Genomic DNA, 15,268 nt, shown 5'->3' on the forward strand with positions numbered 1-15,268 from the left:
GTGTGAAGGAGAGGGGGTGGAGAAAGAGAAAGGGGGAGAGAGAGAGGACAGAGGGAAGGGAGGGTTGGGGACAGAAGGGAGGAAAAGCGAGGAGTGGGTGAAGAAGGGGAACGAGGAAGGGGGTGGAGGTGGGGAGAGCAACGCCTCACAAAGCGTTGCTTTTCACTGCGGGAGGGAGGGGTGAGAGAGACAGAGATGCATTTTCTGAGGAGGGGACAGAGACAGACAGGAGGGGGGGGAGGAGAAAAAAAGAGCTAGGTGAGGGCTGGAGGTGGCGTTAGCAAAGAGAACGAGATGTTATGTTTAATGACCGAACAATTATTTTTTAAATCTCATGTCAGAACAGCTGTACACATAATGACACAACAGAGCTTGTAATGTTCACTACTGGCACATCTGCAAAAACTTTGATATCCCAGTTCCAAAAATTTTGTGAGCACATTAACCAAAAGCATGGACTGAAAACATGGAAGTACCGCTCACATACGACCTAATGATTCCATCGAGCGTGAGCATCAAAAACAAGCAATGTGACCAGATATCATACTTGGGTACAAAAAAAAAGAGAGAAGAAGGCATTGCTAAGTGAGGTGTTAATAGCAATGATTTTGGACTAAGCAATGCAGAAATCATGAAAATGGCCAAATACCAAGACCTCAAGAATGAAGTGGGAAGATCCTGGAAGTTGAAGAATGCCAAAGTTGGACCAGTGATGATTAAGAACCTCAATGGAATGATGACAAAGAACCTCTCAGCGATATTAAAAACCATACCTCAGAATATTATTACAAACAAACTACAGTTTGAAGCTGTCTGGGGGCTCAGCGACGATCCTGAAGAAAGTCCTTGGCACCAAACTTTGAGAACAGAAAACTTCACAGCTTGGTCCATGAATCGTGACCCCTTACCGAAATGAAGGTGGATACTTTGAGCCCACCCTGGGAGGACTCCATTCCACATTCTGAAAGTCGCATATGAAGATAACACACACACACACACACACACACACACACACACACACACACACACACACACACACACACACACACACACACACACACACACACACACACACACACACACACACACACACACACACACACACACACACACACACACACCCCTTTTAGTATAGATTGTCACGTTTGCCATTCACACGTGGAACTGCAAAACACCGAAGCAGTCACTTCGCGGATGGCCAGCTTAATGCCAGATCTGGTCGCTAATTCACCCAGGCGGAAGATGCACTTGCGTGCCGAACTTTGAATGCGTTAAGGTATTAAACCAATTTACATCCCCAGGGAAAAGTAAAAGTAATTATTCTGAAACAAGCCGGCATGCACACATAGTGGGATGGTCCAAAAATATATAAACTTTGAAATGCATTGCTCCACAAGTCTTGTCTTGTTCCATGTGGATAACTGATTACGTATCTAAAATTTTGGCTCAATTAAACTACTTGGGGGGGGGGGGGTCACTTAAATTTTTAAAAATTTATTTATTCATTAATTAAATATTTTCTTTGGGTCTTCGCCCTTTTCTGTGTTTTCCAGAACGAATAGTGAGAAAACAAGCCAAATCATGTAATACATTTAATCCAGAACTGGAAACATCATAGCCCAAAGCTAATACTGTAGAAAACAAATGAAATCGTTTCATGTGTGAATCGGAACTCAACACAATATGGAATTCATCTCGGGCCATAAAATTCCAACATTTTCAGCTACCTCCAATATATTCTCCGATTCACTCATAATTTGGCATGGCTATTTCCTGTGTCTAATGGAACGAGGGTGGCCACGTGGAGATGACTTCTGCAGCTTTAATATTTTTCTTTTACCATATAGACATTGACCACCCTAATGCACAGTCTTACGGAGTAGGATTTATTTCGATCAAAGGACCTTGGCACTAGACACAGAAACACAGATATCGTGGAACAAAGACACATGATTAAGAATGAAAATAATTAAATAGATAAGCCCTTGTATTCCAATAAAACTATCCCTCTTTGGGCCTGGACACACATCCATGCAGAAGCCAGCCAAGGATCGGTAAAGTTAAAATGTCCTTGTCGGAATAGCACGGAAAGCACAGTAGGCCGATACCTGGCAGAGAACATAGCACAGCCGTTCAACACAAACAGCGTCTGCAGCAAAAGTAAGCTCTAACTCTAGTGAGTGTGCCCACCTAAAGATAATGATGCTCAAATGCTCCCCTTCCCGCTCCCAACTCCTCTTGCTCCTCATGTGACTCTGTGTGGCCCCTCGAATGGCGTCTTCTCGCCATCGATCCAATCGGGTGAAACCCTACGGCCCTGGCCAACAGAAGCGCTTCCCTTGCCAGTGGGTCAGGCCATTGTTATGCCACGTTGCATGCTGCCACAGTGGGATTGTCCTCCAGGGTGCCCTGCCAAGTGATAACATTGACTGCAGCGGTGACATCACGCCCTTGGGCCCATCCAGATGCCGTAGGGAGGCGAGAGAAAGAAGCAACATTATTGTGGCATGTGCTGGGGCAACCTTGTATCATTGACTATTTCAGGGATCCCCTGAAAATCCCCTGCTCGTGTTGCCTGGCCCACTGCTCATTTGAATAGGATATATCACACGATGTCCTTTACCGAGATAACCTCTCTGTCGTAAACAACACCGCCTTCCAACGGTGTACAAAAGAAAGACAGCTTAACCTAAATATGAAGTTATTTTGCAGGTCAAAAAATCAGCCATCCTTCGCAAGCACACAGTCCATGCTAAGGCCTTATTTTGTAATATCTAGCCTGCACCCCACACACAAAGCAATACACTCATTCCACCCTGCTCCATTAATTTGGCACCAATCCTTGCCTCCACACCACCTTCAATCCCCTCCATAAATGCTGTCGAAAAGCTCTACAGCTCTTAAGCACCTTGTATGGCACCCCACTTGTTCTCGGAGCCATTCCGCCATTGCCTTCATCAACACTGACTAAATCTCGGACATCTTTGGTTCCAAAAATAATAAACGGTACACCAGACTCTGCCGGTCTCACCAAAACCACGAGTGGTGACCACTTCATCCCTCATTGCATCTGTGTCAGTAATATACATCGAAACATATTGTCAAAGAACCTCCTTCTCTTCCTCTTTCTCCTTCCTTTTCCTCCTCATCCTTTCTGCACTTTTCAACATCCCCAATCTCGCTCGTATGCATCGTCAACACCTCAAACCCATTCTCTTCTCTCCATTGATTGCCTCCTTCCACCTTCTACTCAAGGCTCTCGGATCCTTTCTCAACTCCTAATTCTCCTCCTTCCTGCTGCTCAACCTTGCGGCCTCATTGTCACCCCCCTGCAACACACTTCTTCATTCCAAACGTTACATAAGCCTCCTCGTGCACAATCTCATTCATCTACTTCAATCAATCTTCCACCCTTCTTTTCAAACTCTGAAGTGTCCCGATATACCTCGTCATTCATTATTTTCCTTTCCCTCCTCTCTCCCATACCCGGCCACCTCGCTCTCCTTTGCCTCACCGCCACTTTTCCTTGCTGAAGTACAACCCTCGAACCTTACAGCACTGTAGTTGGCTGCCAGGCTGTTTCTCCGTCATCTTGCATGCCCCTTTTTCAAAGGCATTGTTGTACCTCCTCTTCACACAACTTGCACTCACAACTCATCTGGCTTTGGTGAACGTTCACCCCTCTCATCGACTGAAACTCCCCTCAACACCCACGACTCTCAAGAATCCGATGCTCCTCTCTACGCACACCACCACACTTCACTCTCACGGACATTCAACTCTCTCGCTGATTCGGCCTCTCACCCACACCTTCACTTCTCAATAATCTGACGTACCTCTCCACACACACACATCACCATACCATTGCACTCCCTCTCCTGTGCAACCACTCTGACAACTTTTCTGACGCTGACGGATCCTCAACCCTGTGATAGATCCAAGCTCTTGTTACCTCCGCCACCGAAGGTGGGCCGGTTATCTTTCCACCTGTCTGTCTGTTTGTCTGTGAGTCGGATATCTCCAAAAGTTGTGGACAAATTCGGATGAAATTCGGTGGACAGGTTGGGTGTGTGACGAGGATGAAATGATTCGATTTTGGTGAAGATACTAAAACATTACAAGTGATTTTTCACCATTGAGAGATAGGGCCAAAAACGATATATAGCACGATGTCTCAAAAAGTTGTGGACAGGTTGGGTATGTGACGACGAATTGATTCGATTTAGGTTCAGTCCGGATTCAGATGCGGCCAATATCAGTGGGATTCAAAACGTAAACTGTTCAGCCTGGGGAAGGTATGCACTCTACCGAGTGCCGTTCTAGTTCACTCTGATATTAGTTACCAGACTTCCAAACATGAGCTGTACTCACTCGTCAAAATCCCGATGTAGTTGTTTGTTCTTTTTATCTCTCCATTTGGTACCATCTTCCACCACACTTTTCGGAGCACCCTAAGGGTATTCTCTGTTCCTTGTTCTCACTAAGTAATGGATGACCTGTGGATCATACCATCTATGTTGCATTTCTAAATTAGTTTTGGTCTGATTGCTTGGCTTTTATCCATGAATAGCGAGTCTTCAGCACTAAATCGATATAAACTTTATTCCATGTCCATGAAACCTGTGTTGTTGTTTTTTTGTTTCGTTTTTAATTCAATTTCGTTTTTCTCCAAACTGCTCATGTTTACGTATTTCTTACATTTTAAAATATGAATAGCAAGAAAATTTTAAATTAACTTGGTGTTGGCTTTGTGGGTCAGGTGGTGGCTTGGGATCCTGGGGTCCTGTGTTCAAGCCCTGTTTCCCGCTGAATTAACACCAGGGGGTTGACTCAGCCTGTTATCCTTCTGAGGTCGGCAAAATGAGTACCAGTGTGTACTGGTAATAGGGGCACTGCATCAGCGGCATATCCGCACCCCTAACCGATGATGCAACCAGCAGCCTAAAGGCTGCACACAAAGGGAAGGAGTGTTGATGGATTTATTATATCTGGTATTGGTGTGGCGCAAGCATGATGGGCCGAATGGCTGCCTGCTGCGCACAATCTCCTTGTAAAAACCTCATTTTGTAGCCTCTTGCAAATTGTTTTGCAATTGGTTACGTGTGACGCCCTCGTAAGAAAGCATGAGATCGTGATCTATTTACTACCTCCGACACAAGGTAAGGAGGTTGTGTTTTCACCACTTTCTGTTTGTTTGTGTGTAAGATATCTCAAAAAGTTGTGCACAGATCAAGATTAAATTTTGTGGACCAGGTGTGTGTGTGTGTGTGTGTGTGTGTGTGTGTGTGTGTGTGTGTGTGTGTGTGTGTGTGTGTGTGTGTGTGTGTGTGTGTGTGTGTGTGTGTGTGACAAGAAGGAACTGATTAGATTTTGGTGAAGATCCAGATCCAGATCCGACTAGTAGAATTTTTAAAGTAATTCATCACCATTGAGAGGTTGGGCCAAACTAATATATAGCACGATATCTCAAAAAAGTTGTTGACGGATTCGGACGAATCTAGGTGGACAGGTTGGGTGTGGTTGCAAAGAGGAATTGATTTGATTTTGGTGAGGATCCGGATCTGGATACGATAATTATTTAATCTTTAAAGTTATTCTTCACCATTGGGAGATGGGGCCAAAAACGATATGTAGCATGATATTTGAAAAACGTATTGGGCCCGATATGTTCTCGTGGATCAAGCATTGTGTGGTGGAGCGCATTCTAGTTCTGTATACTAAGACGCTAAATTCTGATGTCCCTGTGGTACCCAGACCACTCTGCTGCACGAGCTGCCCTTTCCCTCCCTCGTCCCTATTCTTAAACCGAAGGTTTAACTGCTCCGACCACTTGTAATCTTTTGAGATTGTCTCTAAAGTGCTTGTTTGTGTCCAATTCCATATTATATTATACCAAAATTAATCAAATTGATCTTTCACCAGTAGAAGGCGCCATTGCCAGGTAGCTGCAGCAATGCCGTTTGGATCCGAAACCAGCAAGCGGTTGAGATGAGGTTTGTGGGAGAAGGTAAAAGGATCCGCCGCATTAGTTTGCATCTTTGATACCTCTTCGTGCCCTCCCTCACGAATGCATGAATCTCGTTTTTGTAAAAATTTTTCATCAACCTCAACAGAAAATCTTGATCGAGCAAGAGAGAACGGAGGGTCAAACCAGCTTTAAAAGAAACAAAAAAAAAACTTTGATTTGTACAAAAGATTACATTTTAAAAGAATATTCCACACTTGCTTCAACTCTACGTTCATGACACGTGACATCCATCTCCGATTTGGAAATTTGATGCCGATATGATGCTTGCTGCAACTTGCAGAGGGAGTCATTGCGCAAGTGGAAAGCAAGTTTTGGAACGAGTCTCGCATTCGGCAAATTGTTCCACCTGGCATTTTATCCGGTTGTTTATTAAGAAAACACGCATTTACTCCAGCTTCACCAGTGTGGGTACAAAACAAACCCTGTTTATATGTACAATGCACATCTTGACCCTGATCTGCAAAAAGTGTTCACGATAAACGGTATTGGCAATTGGTGTGGACACAAAGGCTCGTCGGCCAGCTCCTCTCCATCTGGCTTTGCTTTAAGCATCACACCTGCCACGGCCAAACAAACCACTCGTTCTGCCTTTTTGAAACGTACTTTCAAGTGATTTAGGATAAATACTTAGCATTTCAAGGACAACGTTTATCAGGTGTTGCAAACATTTCTGGTAAAACGACCATAATAATAATAATAATAATAATAATCATAATATAGCTGCCGCAAATCAGCTATCGCTTAACTGATTATTCTTCGCCTTGTCTTGTGCATATATGTGCATACACACTTTAAGAAGCATGCCGATGAAATAAGTTGCTTTTGGCATTGAAATTCATCAATGCTTCGCTTGAACAATCGTTTTTACAAACGAGCACGTCTTTGCTCGTTTCCACAAGTGCAACAAATTTCTGCAAAGTAGTCATGGATTCGGATAGGCAGATCAAAGGTACCATAGCATTGTACTCGGATCAAGTGTGGAAGAATGTTGTTTCCAGCAGTCCTCTATCTGCATAACCATAACTGCAGAGTTCTGTGCGTGGAGCACACTTGTACCCTCGAGTCCGGCTCGCGTAAGCAGGTGGCACTGTGAGCACATCTATCCTGGGCTGCTCTGCTAGTGATGTGAGTTGGCACATGCACTCGCTCATCTCGAGGATAGAATTGTCTTTCTTCGTCCCCGATTCGACATAATCGCCATCCTTGCGCCTGGCATGTCCTTCGGGGTGTGGCCTGTGCCACCGGCGTTTGCGTGCATAACAACAACAGGCAACGAGTATTACGACCGCAACCAGCAGAGCTGTGACTGCAGCTCCGACCAATGCAGCAATAGGAAGTGGTACATCGTCAGAAGGCAGCTGCTTATCACCACTCGTCTTGGCTTCTGTGCAAATGTGTCCATTGCCCTCGGGGGTTCCACCTACCCGAAGTGGCAGTAAACAAATGTGGTATGATGATGCAGGCTCTAGGCCCGAAAGCAGGTAGTGGTTTTGTCCTCGAGGCACAGCAATCTCTACGGGCTCTTTGTGACCACGTAAATCTACCTTGACCCAGCTGAGTCGGAAAAAGAGGTTTGGAGAAGGGCCAAGCCAGCTCACCTCGATGCTGGCATTATCCATTGTAGCAAGGTGCATCGTCAAACCTGTGTTGCTCAGATCCGAATGGACTGAACCACCTGCACAGGGTGACCCGTCGGGTTGGATGCAGGCAGTCGTTGTGGAGCTGCGTGATGTGGGCAGTGGTGTTACACGTGGGCATCCGAGCTGCTCCCGGCTCAGCCCAATGAGTCCTTGACCAGAAAGATGTTCTGGTTCGTGGCAGGTTGGTCCACGTATCACTATAGATTGGATGAGTGCCATTTCACGTAACCATGCCAGGTCACAGTCACACTGCCACATGTTCCCCCTTGCAATCAGCTCTCGTAGTTTTGGTAGAAATGAAAGCGTCTCCTCAGCCAAACCCCGGAGTCTGTTTCCGGACAAGTCGAGGAGCACAAGGCGAGTGAGACCAGTGAAGGCCGTGCGTGGCACAAAGTGAAGTTCATTCTCTTGTAACAACAGCTTTTGAAGCTCCTTAGTAGGCAGTCCACGTGGTGGCACGCGGAGTTTGTTTCGTGCCAGGGATAGCTCTGTCAGATTTGTGAGTTGCACAAATGCTCCCTCACCAATGCCTTTATCTGAAAGCATGTTATCATCAAGGTTGAGATGTCTCAGTCTGGCTAGGCCATTCAGTGAAGAAGCTGGCACTGCAGAGATCCAGTTGCCGTCAAGCCGAAGCTCCTGCAGACTGGTCGGCAAACCCATGGGCACCGTGCTCAAGTAATTGCGGGAGATAAATAGCTCACGTAGAGATTTCAGGTTAAAAAATACGTCTGACTCGATTGCGCCAGCGGATAGTGAATTTCCATCAAGGTGCAATACTTGTAGATGAGTGAGTGAAGAAAGTGCACGGTGTGCCACAGCTCGGATTTTGTTGTCCTGCAGGTAAAGCTCTCGCACACCAGTAGGAAGGTGCATTGGAAACACTTCCAGTGCATTGTTGAAGAGGTAGATGGTTCTCACCAGTGGCAGCCCCTCAGAGATGGCTGGTGGTGCATCCCCACGGATAACATTGTTCTGCAGGTACAGCGTGCTCACATTTGCCGGCAGACCTTGGGGAATGGCTGTGAGGCCACGGTCATTGCAATAGGCAAAGGTCTCGTCGCAGCGGCAGCTGGAGGGGCACAGTCGACCTGGCACGGGAAGGCTTAGCATGAACGTTAGCCCCAGCCATGTCCATTTGCTCTCCATTGTCTTGTCGCCTGTAGTAATCTTGGCCTCTGACTACTCATTTGCAGAAAATGGCTGTCTGTAAAAACAAGAGAGAAAGTGATTACGTGATGGGATGCACAGTTTTCATTTGCAACTTTTGTTTCTGGAGTCCTCTCGACTCCCAGTCGGTTTGACACCCGAAGACGCGAAGGTTCAAAAACAGAGGTCATCGAGCCGGCAGGTGGCGCCATATTTCTATATTGAACGCAGCAGTTTGCGTCCCCAATAATTGTCTGCCACTCGTAGAACCCCGAGTTGTGCTGCAGATAAAGGTTTGCGTACCTGTACGAGTACTCTTACAGGACCACCTAACTCACTTAGGAAACTTCAGCACCCAGAAGTTAGTTCGGACCTGGTCAGCAGATGATTCAACTCCCTGCTATAATAAAGCGCGTGCAAGCTTTCCAGCGTGTGTTTTCAAAGCTTTGATTCACTCGTGCTACTTCATTTCAAAGGTTTAAATTAATGTTTAAATTCGGTCAAAATGCATCAATGGACTATTTGACACAATTCCAGCACTTGATGCATACATTAATACTCCACTCTTAAACAGACTGTTTGGTTGTTTCATGGTGCTGAAACGGTGTTCATGTAGTTGTTTGCTGTTTATGGTACATTTCCAAACGGTGTGTGTGTGTGTGTGTGTGTGTGTGTGTGTGTGTGTGTGTGTGTGTGTGTGTGTGTGTGTGTGTGTGTGTTCGTGTGTGATATATATATATATATATATATATATATATATATATATATATATATATATATATATATATATATATATATATATATATATATATATATATATATATCTTCTACACCGTGTCGCCGAAGCAGCTTCCTGCCAATGGTTATGCCATTACCTTCCTTACCAGCAGTAGTTGGGGCAGGAATTTAATATTTGTTTAGGATGCCGGCAATAGCTCGCCCAACCCTTCACGAAGGACACCCGTGGTATCTTTGACCTCCGCCAACTAATGCCGACAGACGGGTCGCCCAGTTTTAACGTCCATCCAAGGGACGGCACACACCTTGATGGAATCGCCTTGCCTGTGAAACACCGGGATGACAGTTTATACCTGGTCGGGGTTTGAACCCAGGCTAGACAGCTTATCGGGCGTGTACCCCTCGGCCATCCTGCCAGCCCTTCCATGTATCTAAACCAAAAAGTTGTGATTTACGAGGTGAATAATGACAAGCGAAGTAATGCACATTCCATTTAAAGATTTCTTCTCTTCCTGTGATTTATTTATTTATTTATTCATTATTATTTTTGGGAACTTGATATTCTTGCTGAATTTTGCATCTGAACCAAATTGTAAAATTTCCCCCCCTCTGTATTATTGATCGATTAATTAACGATGACATGCGTTTGCAAAATTGTGCTCCATGGCAAATCCCGTCTCGGGGTGTGGGGTGTTGATCGCTTTGATGTCGTGACACAAATGTGTTCATAATCTTGACATCGGGCTGGCATTCATGTTGATGTACAAAAAAGCGATCAAAGTATCTGGCCAATGTTAAAAAGAGAACTACAAGTTGAATGATGTAAAATTTTTCCTCCAGCGGTTTCTTAGCCTGTACCACGATTGTTAATTGAGGGGTATATCGTTCATGTTTGATCGCACACTACGGTGACGACATAGTTAGCTCGTTGCCCTACTTTTCAAGACTCAGTCGCATAGGCAGAGTGGCTGGCTCGGCGTGCTCGATTGAGAGATTAATTGGATTCCAATTTGCTTTTGGCGTTCACTCTTCGATGGTTTGTTTATTTATTTATTTATTTATTTTACTCGTCTCTTTGCCTCTTTGAGATTCAAAGCCACGGTGTCTAAATTGATGTTCGGCTCCATTTTCTTCTGAGCGATTCATCATTAATATATGAAAGGTTTTGGTGACAAATTGGTATCAAAATAATTGTAATCCATATAATGTCATCTGCACCGAAACGACATTCGAGCTAATATGGGAGTGTAACTTGATGGATAATAATTCGATAATTCCTCGGTGCTCTCCAAGCACGTAAACCAAGATTCTTAAACACTCAGAAAAGTACATTTCCCCCGGCAATGACTCGACTGTCGGAATGCAGTTGTCTATTTTTGACGCCTGCATTGTTTTTGTGGCGAATGTAGAATTCAAAAATATAATTTACTAAACAAAGGAATTCCATTGAGGTTTTTTTCTTTGTTTTTTTTTTTTGTTTTTAAGGGTTAAACACAGTTGTTCTTGAGTTTTCTGACGATCCTTCAGATAACGATGCTGGTGTGATCGATGAAGCGACCCCCCCCCCCCTCGTCGCATTTGCTTGACACCTGAGAATGGACATGAAAAGCAGGACCTTTAAGTCCCTAATCAAATGTACAGTTTTACCTCGACGCATTCACGGACAGAATCACTTTGAAGTTCGATTCATGCCTTTCCTTGTAGATCTGCAATTACTGTGGCCTCTCACTTGAAATGGTTAGCTCCCTGGTGACTGTACTTAAAAGCGAATGACGGCTGTGCTCTGTTAATCTTGGGATCCCCTCACTGCCAGTTGACCTCTAAGTTTATACTTTCTTAAAGATGGTGTACCGACAAAAATATTTCTTCGTCAAGTCTGACTTTAAACATAAAGTGGAGAATGGATATTACAGATGAGCAGGTTTTGGTTTTTTTTGTTTGTTTTTAAACCTCAAGAGTTTTCATTGTGACGTAGGACCAGTAAAGGTAAATCTCAGTAAAAGAGACCAAGAAACGGCAGCAGAAGGATCACATCAGATGTACGTTTTGATTTGTGTGAGAAGGACATGAGCACAGCTTGTATGTATATAACGTGTATTTATAACAAATATAGACGGAAGGATTATAGAGGCGTTTAGAGAACAATCTATTGTGGTGCAGCACAATGGTTGGTAAACGCATCCCCCAGAGTAGACACTTGTGGGTAGCTCGAACCACTTGGGGTGAATGATTCAAATCGACTGATGAACACGCACGGAAAAAACACAACTGCATCGCTGAGCGATGAGAGGTAAAGCCATGACTGCGAGTCTCTATCTCTTTATCTCTCATCACACTCAGACACACAAACGAATGCGAGAACCAGTGGATAGTGTGCTACTTACTGCCGCTTGCCTCTGTTTGCGTCCATAGGACCCTCAGGGGAGCTCTTAGTCTTGTACTGGCAGTCGTAGTACAGTCCAGGGACCCGCGGGAGCCACTGCCCGGCACCGTGCCACGCCGAAGGTTTTAAGGTGGTTGCTCCGAGTCTGACTCTGACGAGGCGCAACACTGGGCGCGTCCGGCCCAGGGTACAGGGCTGGGCGGCCCGGGGTGGAGCCCACGACTCTCCACTCCTCCACTCTACTCTTCCAATCCTCTTTCTACTCCTCTTCCTCATTATTTACTGCCTCCATCCTCATCCCTTCATTACATTCCTGTTAATCCTCTGTTTGAATGGGTGTTGGTTTCTTGTTAATTTTTATTTTTCCTTCATAGTCTTCATTGGTTGTATATTTGTCAACGGTCATATTATGTTTATTAATCGTTTTTATTTTTTAATAAATGGCATCCTTTTTAAGATACATTTTTATGTTGTTGTTGTATCATTGCCTCTCCGGTACTGAAGGTGGATGGAGGTTCTGTTTTCACCCCTGTCTGTCTGTCTGTCTTTGTCTGTGACCAGGATATCTCAAAAAGGTGTGGACTGATTCGGCCGATATTTGGCGGAGATGTTAGGTGTGTGATGAGGACGAATCGATTCGATTTTGGTGAAGATCTGGATCTGGATCCGAGAATTTTTTTTTGTCATCAGGCTAAAAACTATACACAACCCAATATCTCAAAAATGTATGAACGGATTTTGACGAAACTTTGTGGACAGGTCAGGTGAGTGACAAGGAAGAACCCATTCGATTTTGGTGAAGATCTGGATACGAGAATTTAAGTTTCTGAGTTTTTTTTTTATAAGTGGTATATGTGTGTGTGTGTGTGTGTATATGTGTATATATGTATATATGATATATATACAGGGTAGCCCGAAAGTTACTTTACCCCTGATAAATTTCTCGCTCTGCCCTCGCCCCCTCGCCTGCTATGGTATGCGGAAACACTGACTCAGAAGAATGATGGAGCTCATACAGGTACAATGACAAATTAATTATTATTGTTAGTACTGTACAATAAAACCTTTATATTGAAAGAGTTCAAGAACAATGCTTCACTGGGAAGGGGTAAAGTGACCTGAGGCCACCCTGTATATATGTATCTGTGTGTGTGTGTGTGTGTGTATTATATATATATATATATATATATATATATATATATATATATATATATATATATATATATATATATATATATATATATATATATATATATATATATATATATATATATATTTATCTAAAAGCACGACATTTCAAAATGTTGTAGATGGATTATGACATAACTTGGTGGATGAGTTTGTTCGGTGACGAGAACGAGCCGATTTAGATTTTGGTTCACGTCCAGATCCAGATCCGGCCCATCAGTGGGATACAAAATGTAAATTGTTCAGCCTGGAGGAGGTATGCGCTCCAGCGAGTGCCATTCTAGTTTTGAAATGTGAAACCTGTAATGATGTCCTTGCTTACGATTGCTGTCATTTTAAAGCAACTATTCCTCCTGTTTTTTTTTTTTTTTTTTTTTTTTTTTTTTCCGTCTTTCATTGTCACCTTTAAGTTCGTACTTGCGCATCCTTTCACCAACCGATAAATGTATTTAATGCAATTTATCACCTTTTCATCTGAAGTACAGTTGAGGTTGAATAGAAAGGATTCTCAGCAAAATGATAGGGGGAATGACAGTTGTGTTGCAGTTTTTGTTATTTTTTCTTCCCAATTAAGCAGAGATGAACAGCAATGCAAGATAGCTCGGAGAATCAAATTTGTCTCTGGTCACTTTTGGATTCATATAATTGACTCTTCGTTCATTGTTGGGGTTATCACTCCAGGAAGCAATTGAAAATTGCCAGATTGTTCAACATATTGAATCTTCTCTTTAACAAAGCCACCGCTTTGTGAACTTGCTTCCCATTCAACTGCAATTGTTGCTGTTTTTGCTTCCTCCATGTGCAGGTTTTTCCTACGAACTGGCGAATCAAGTGACGTGTGCTGGTTTTCAATAATTAAATGTTCACTCTTTAACGTGTCTGCACGTAGTAGTTCACCTTCCATGAGAAGTCAACTTGTCTTAACTCTTCCACTCCGGAACAATTTGAGTATACCTGTTCGAATTATTGAAGCCTTCAAGTGGTGGTCAAAAAGTCCCCCTCTTCCCCCCACCACTCCCCAATAATAGAATGCACCTGCTGTACCAGCAAAATGCAGCACGAATGCTGATCCTGTTTATTATATTATACATGATGTTCCAGCCAGCGTCGCACACGTTTACCTCTGCCACCGAATGTGGACGGAGGTTGTGTGGTCCCATCCATCCATCCATCCATCCATCCATCCATTGGGACCACACTCTGTGCAGAGCGTTGGTGCTGCCTAAGCAGTCTCCTTGTCTATTGGGCACAATCCTGGACGAGTCGCCACTCCGACACAGGATACCAGCAAGCTGGTACTCATTTTGCCGACCTCGGAAGGATGACGGGCAGAGTCAACCCCACCTGGTATTAATTAAACATCTGAGTGGGTTTGAACTCAGGATCCTAGGTGTGTTCCTCCCTGTTTATTTGTCTGTGGGCAGGATATCTCAAAAAGTTATGGACAGATTTAGACTAAATTTGGTGGACAGTATGGGTGTCTGACAAGGATGAATTAATTAGATTTTGGTGAAGATCTGGAATGCGGATGCGAGAGGTTTAAAAACAATTTTTTTTTTTTAATACTCTTCTCCATATATGATTCTTCACCATTGAGAGATGGGGTCAAAAATGAAATGTAGCACAATATCACAAAAAAGTTGTGAATGGATTCAGATGAAAGTTTATGGATGAGGTGGGTATGTGACAAGAATCCAATTGAAATTTGGTTCAGGTTTTGAATGCAGATCTGGCCAATCGGTGGGAAGCAAACCATAAAATGTTCAGCTTGGCGGAGGTATGCACTTTACCAAGTGCTGTTTTGGTTCTCTGCTGTTTTGAGGTTTTTTTTACTCACTCACTCACTCACTCACTCACTCACATGCACATGCTGATAGAAAAGAAAATTATGATTGACTCCACATATAAAGAGGAAAATGTTGTCTTTTCATGGCCTGCATTGTTGCGCTTGCCTTATGTACACACACTGTCCTCCACAATACCGCTGAGGTATTGGGCAGTCTGGGCTGTTTGATTCCCCATCCAACTATAAACTCAGCTTAATTGCTTTGCAGCCAAGGTGCATTGCATCTTAAAGTGGGCCATCACCCGGATTGGCGTTCGGCCGGGTGTCTCGTCCGTGAGCATTCGCTGCTGGATGTT

General features: G+C 43.9%; 2 protein-coding genes across 3 annotated transcripts in view; one reads left to right on the plus strand and one right to left on the minus strand.

The window, feature by feature from the left end:
* Window positions 1–15,268, plus strand: part of MACROD1 (mono-ADP ribosylhydrolase 1) — a 162,644-nt gene that overhangs the window by 43,106 nt on the left and 104,270 nt on the right. The window lies entirely within an intron of this gene.
* On the minus strand, window positions 6,366–12,118 carry LOC147012137 (leucine-rich repeat transmembrane protein FLRT3-like). Its single transcript, XM_085858569.1, has 2 exons — window positions 11,940–12,118; window positions 6,366–8,875 (listed from the first exon to the last, which is right to left on the minus strand). Exon 2 carries the CDS (start codon window positions 8,815–8,817, stop codon window positions 7,000–7,002), a length of 1,818 nt encoding a protein of 605 aa, XP_085714695.1. The 5' UTR covers window positions 8,818–8,875; window positions 11,940–12,118; the 3' UTR covers window positions 6,366–6,999.

Source organism: Eptatretus burgeri, chromosome 15, assembly GCF_056783735.1.
Source record: "Eptatretus burgeri isolate ZD-2024b chromosome 15, Ebu_testis_v1, whole genome shotgun sequence".
NCBI lineage: Eukaryota > Metazoa > Chordata > Myxini > Myxiniformes > Myxinidae > Eptatretus > Eptatretus burgeri.

What these genes read in the sequence shown, in the direction of transcription:
- LOC147012137 (XM_085858569.1), bottom strand. Translation starts at nt 8,817, where the DNA reads ATGGAGAGCAAATGGACATGGCTGGGGCTAACGTTCATGCTAAGCCTT.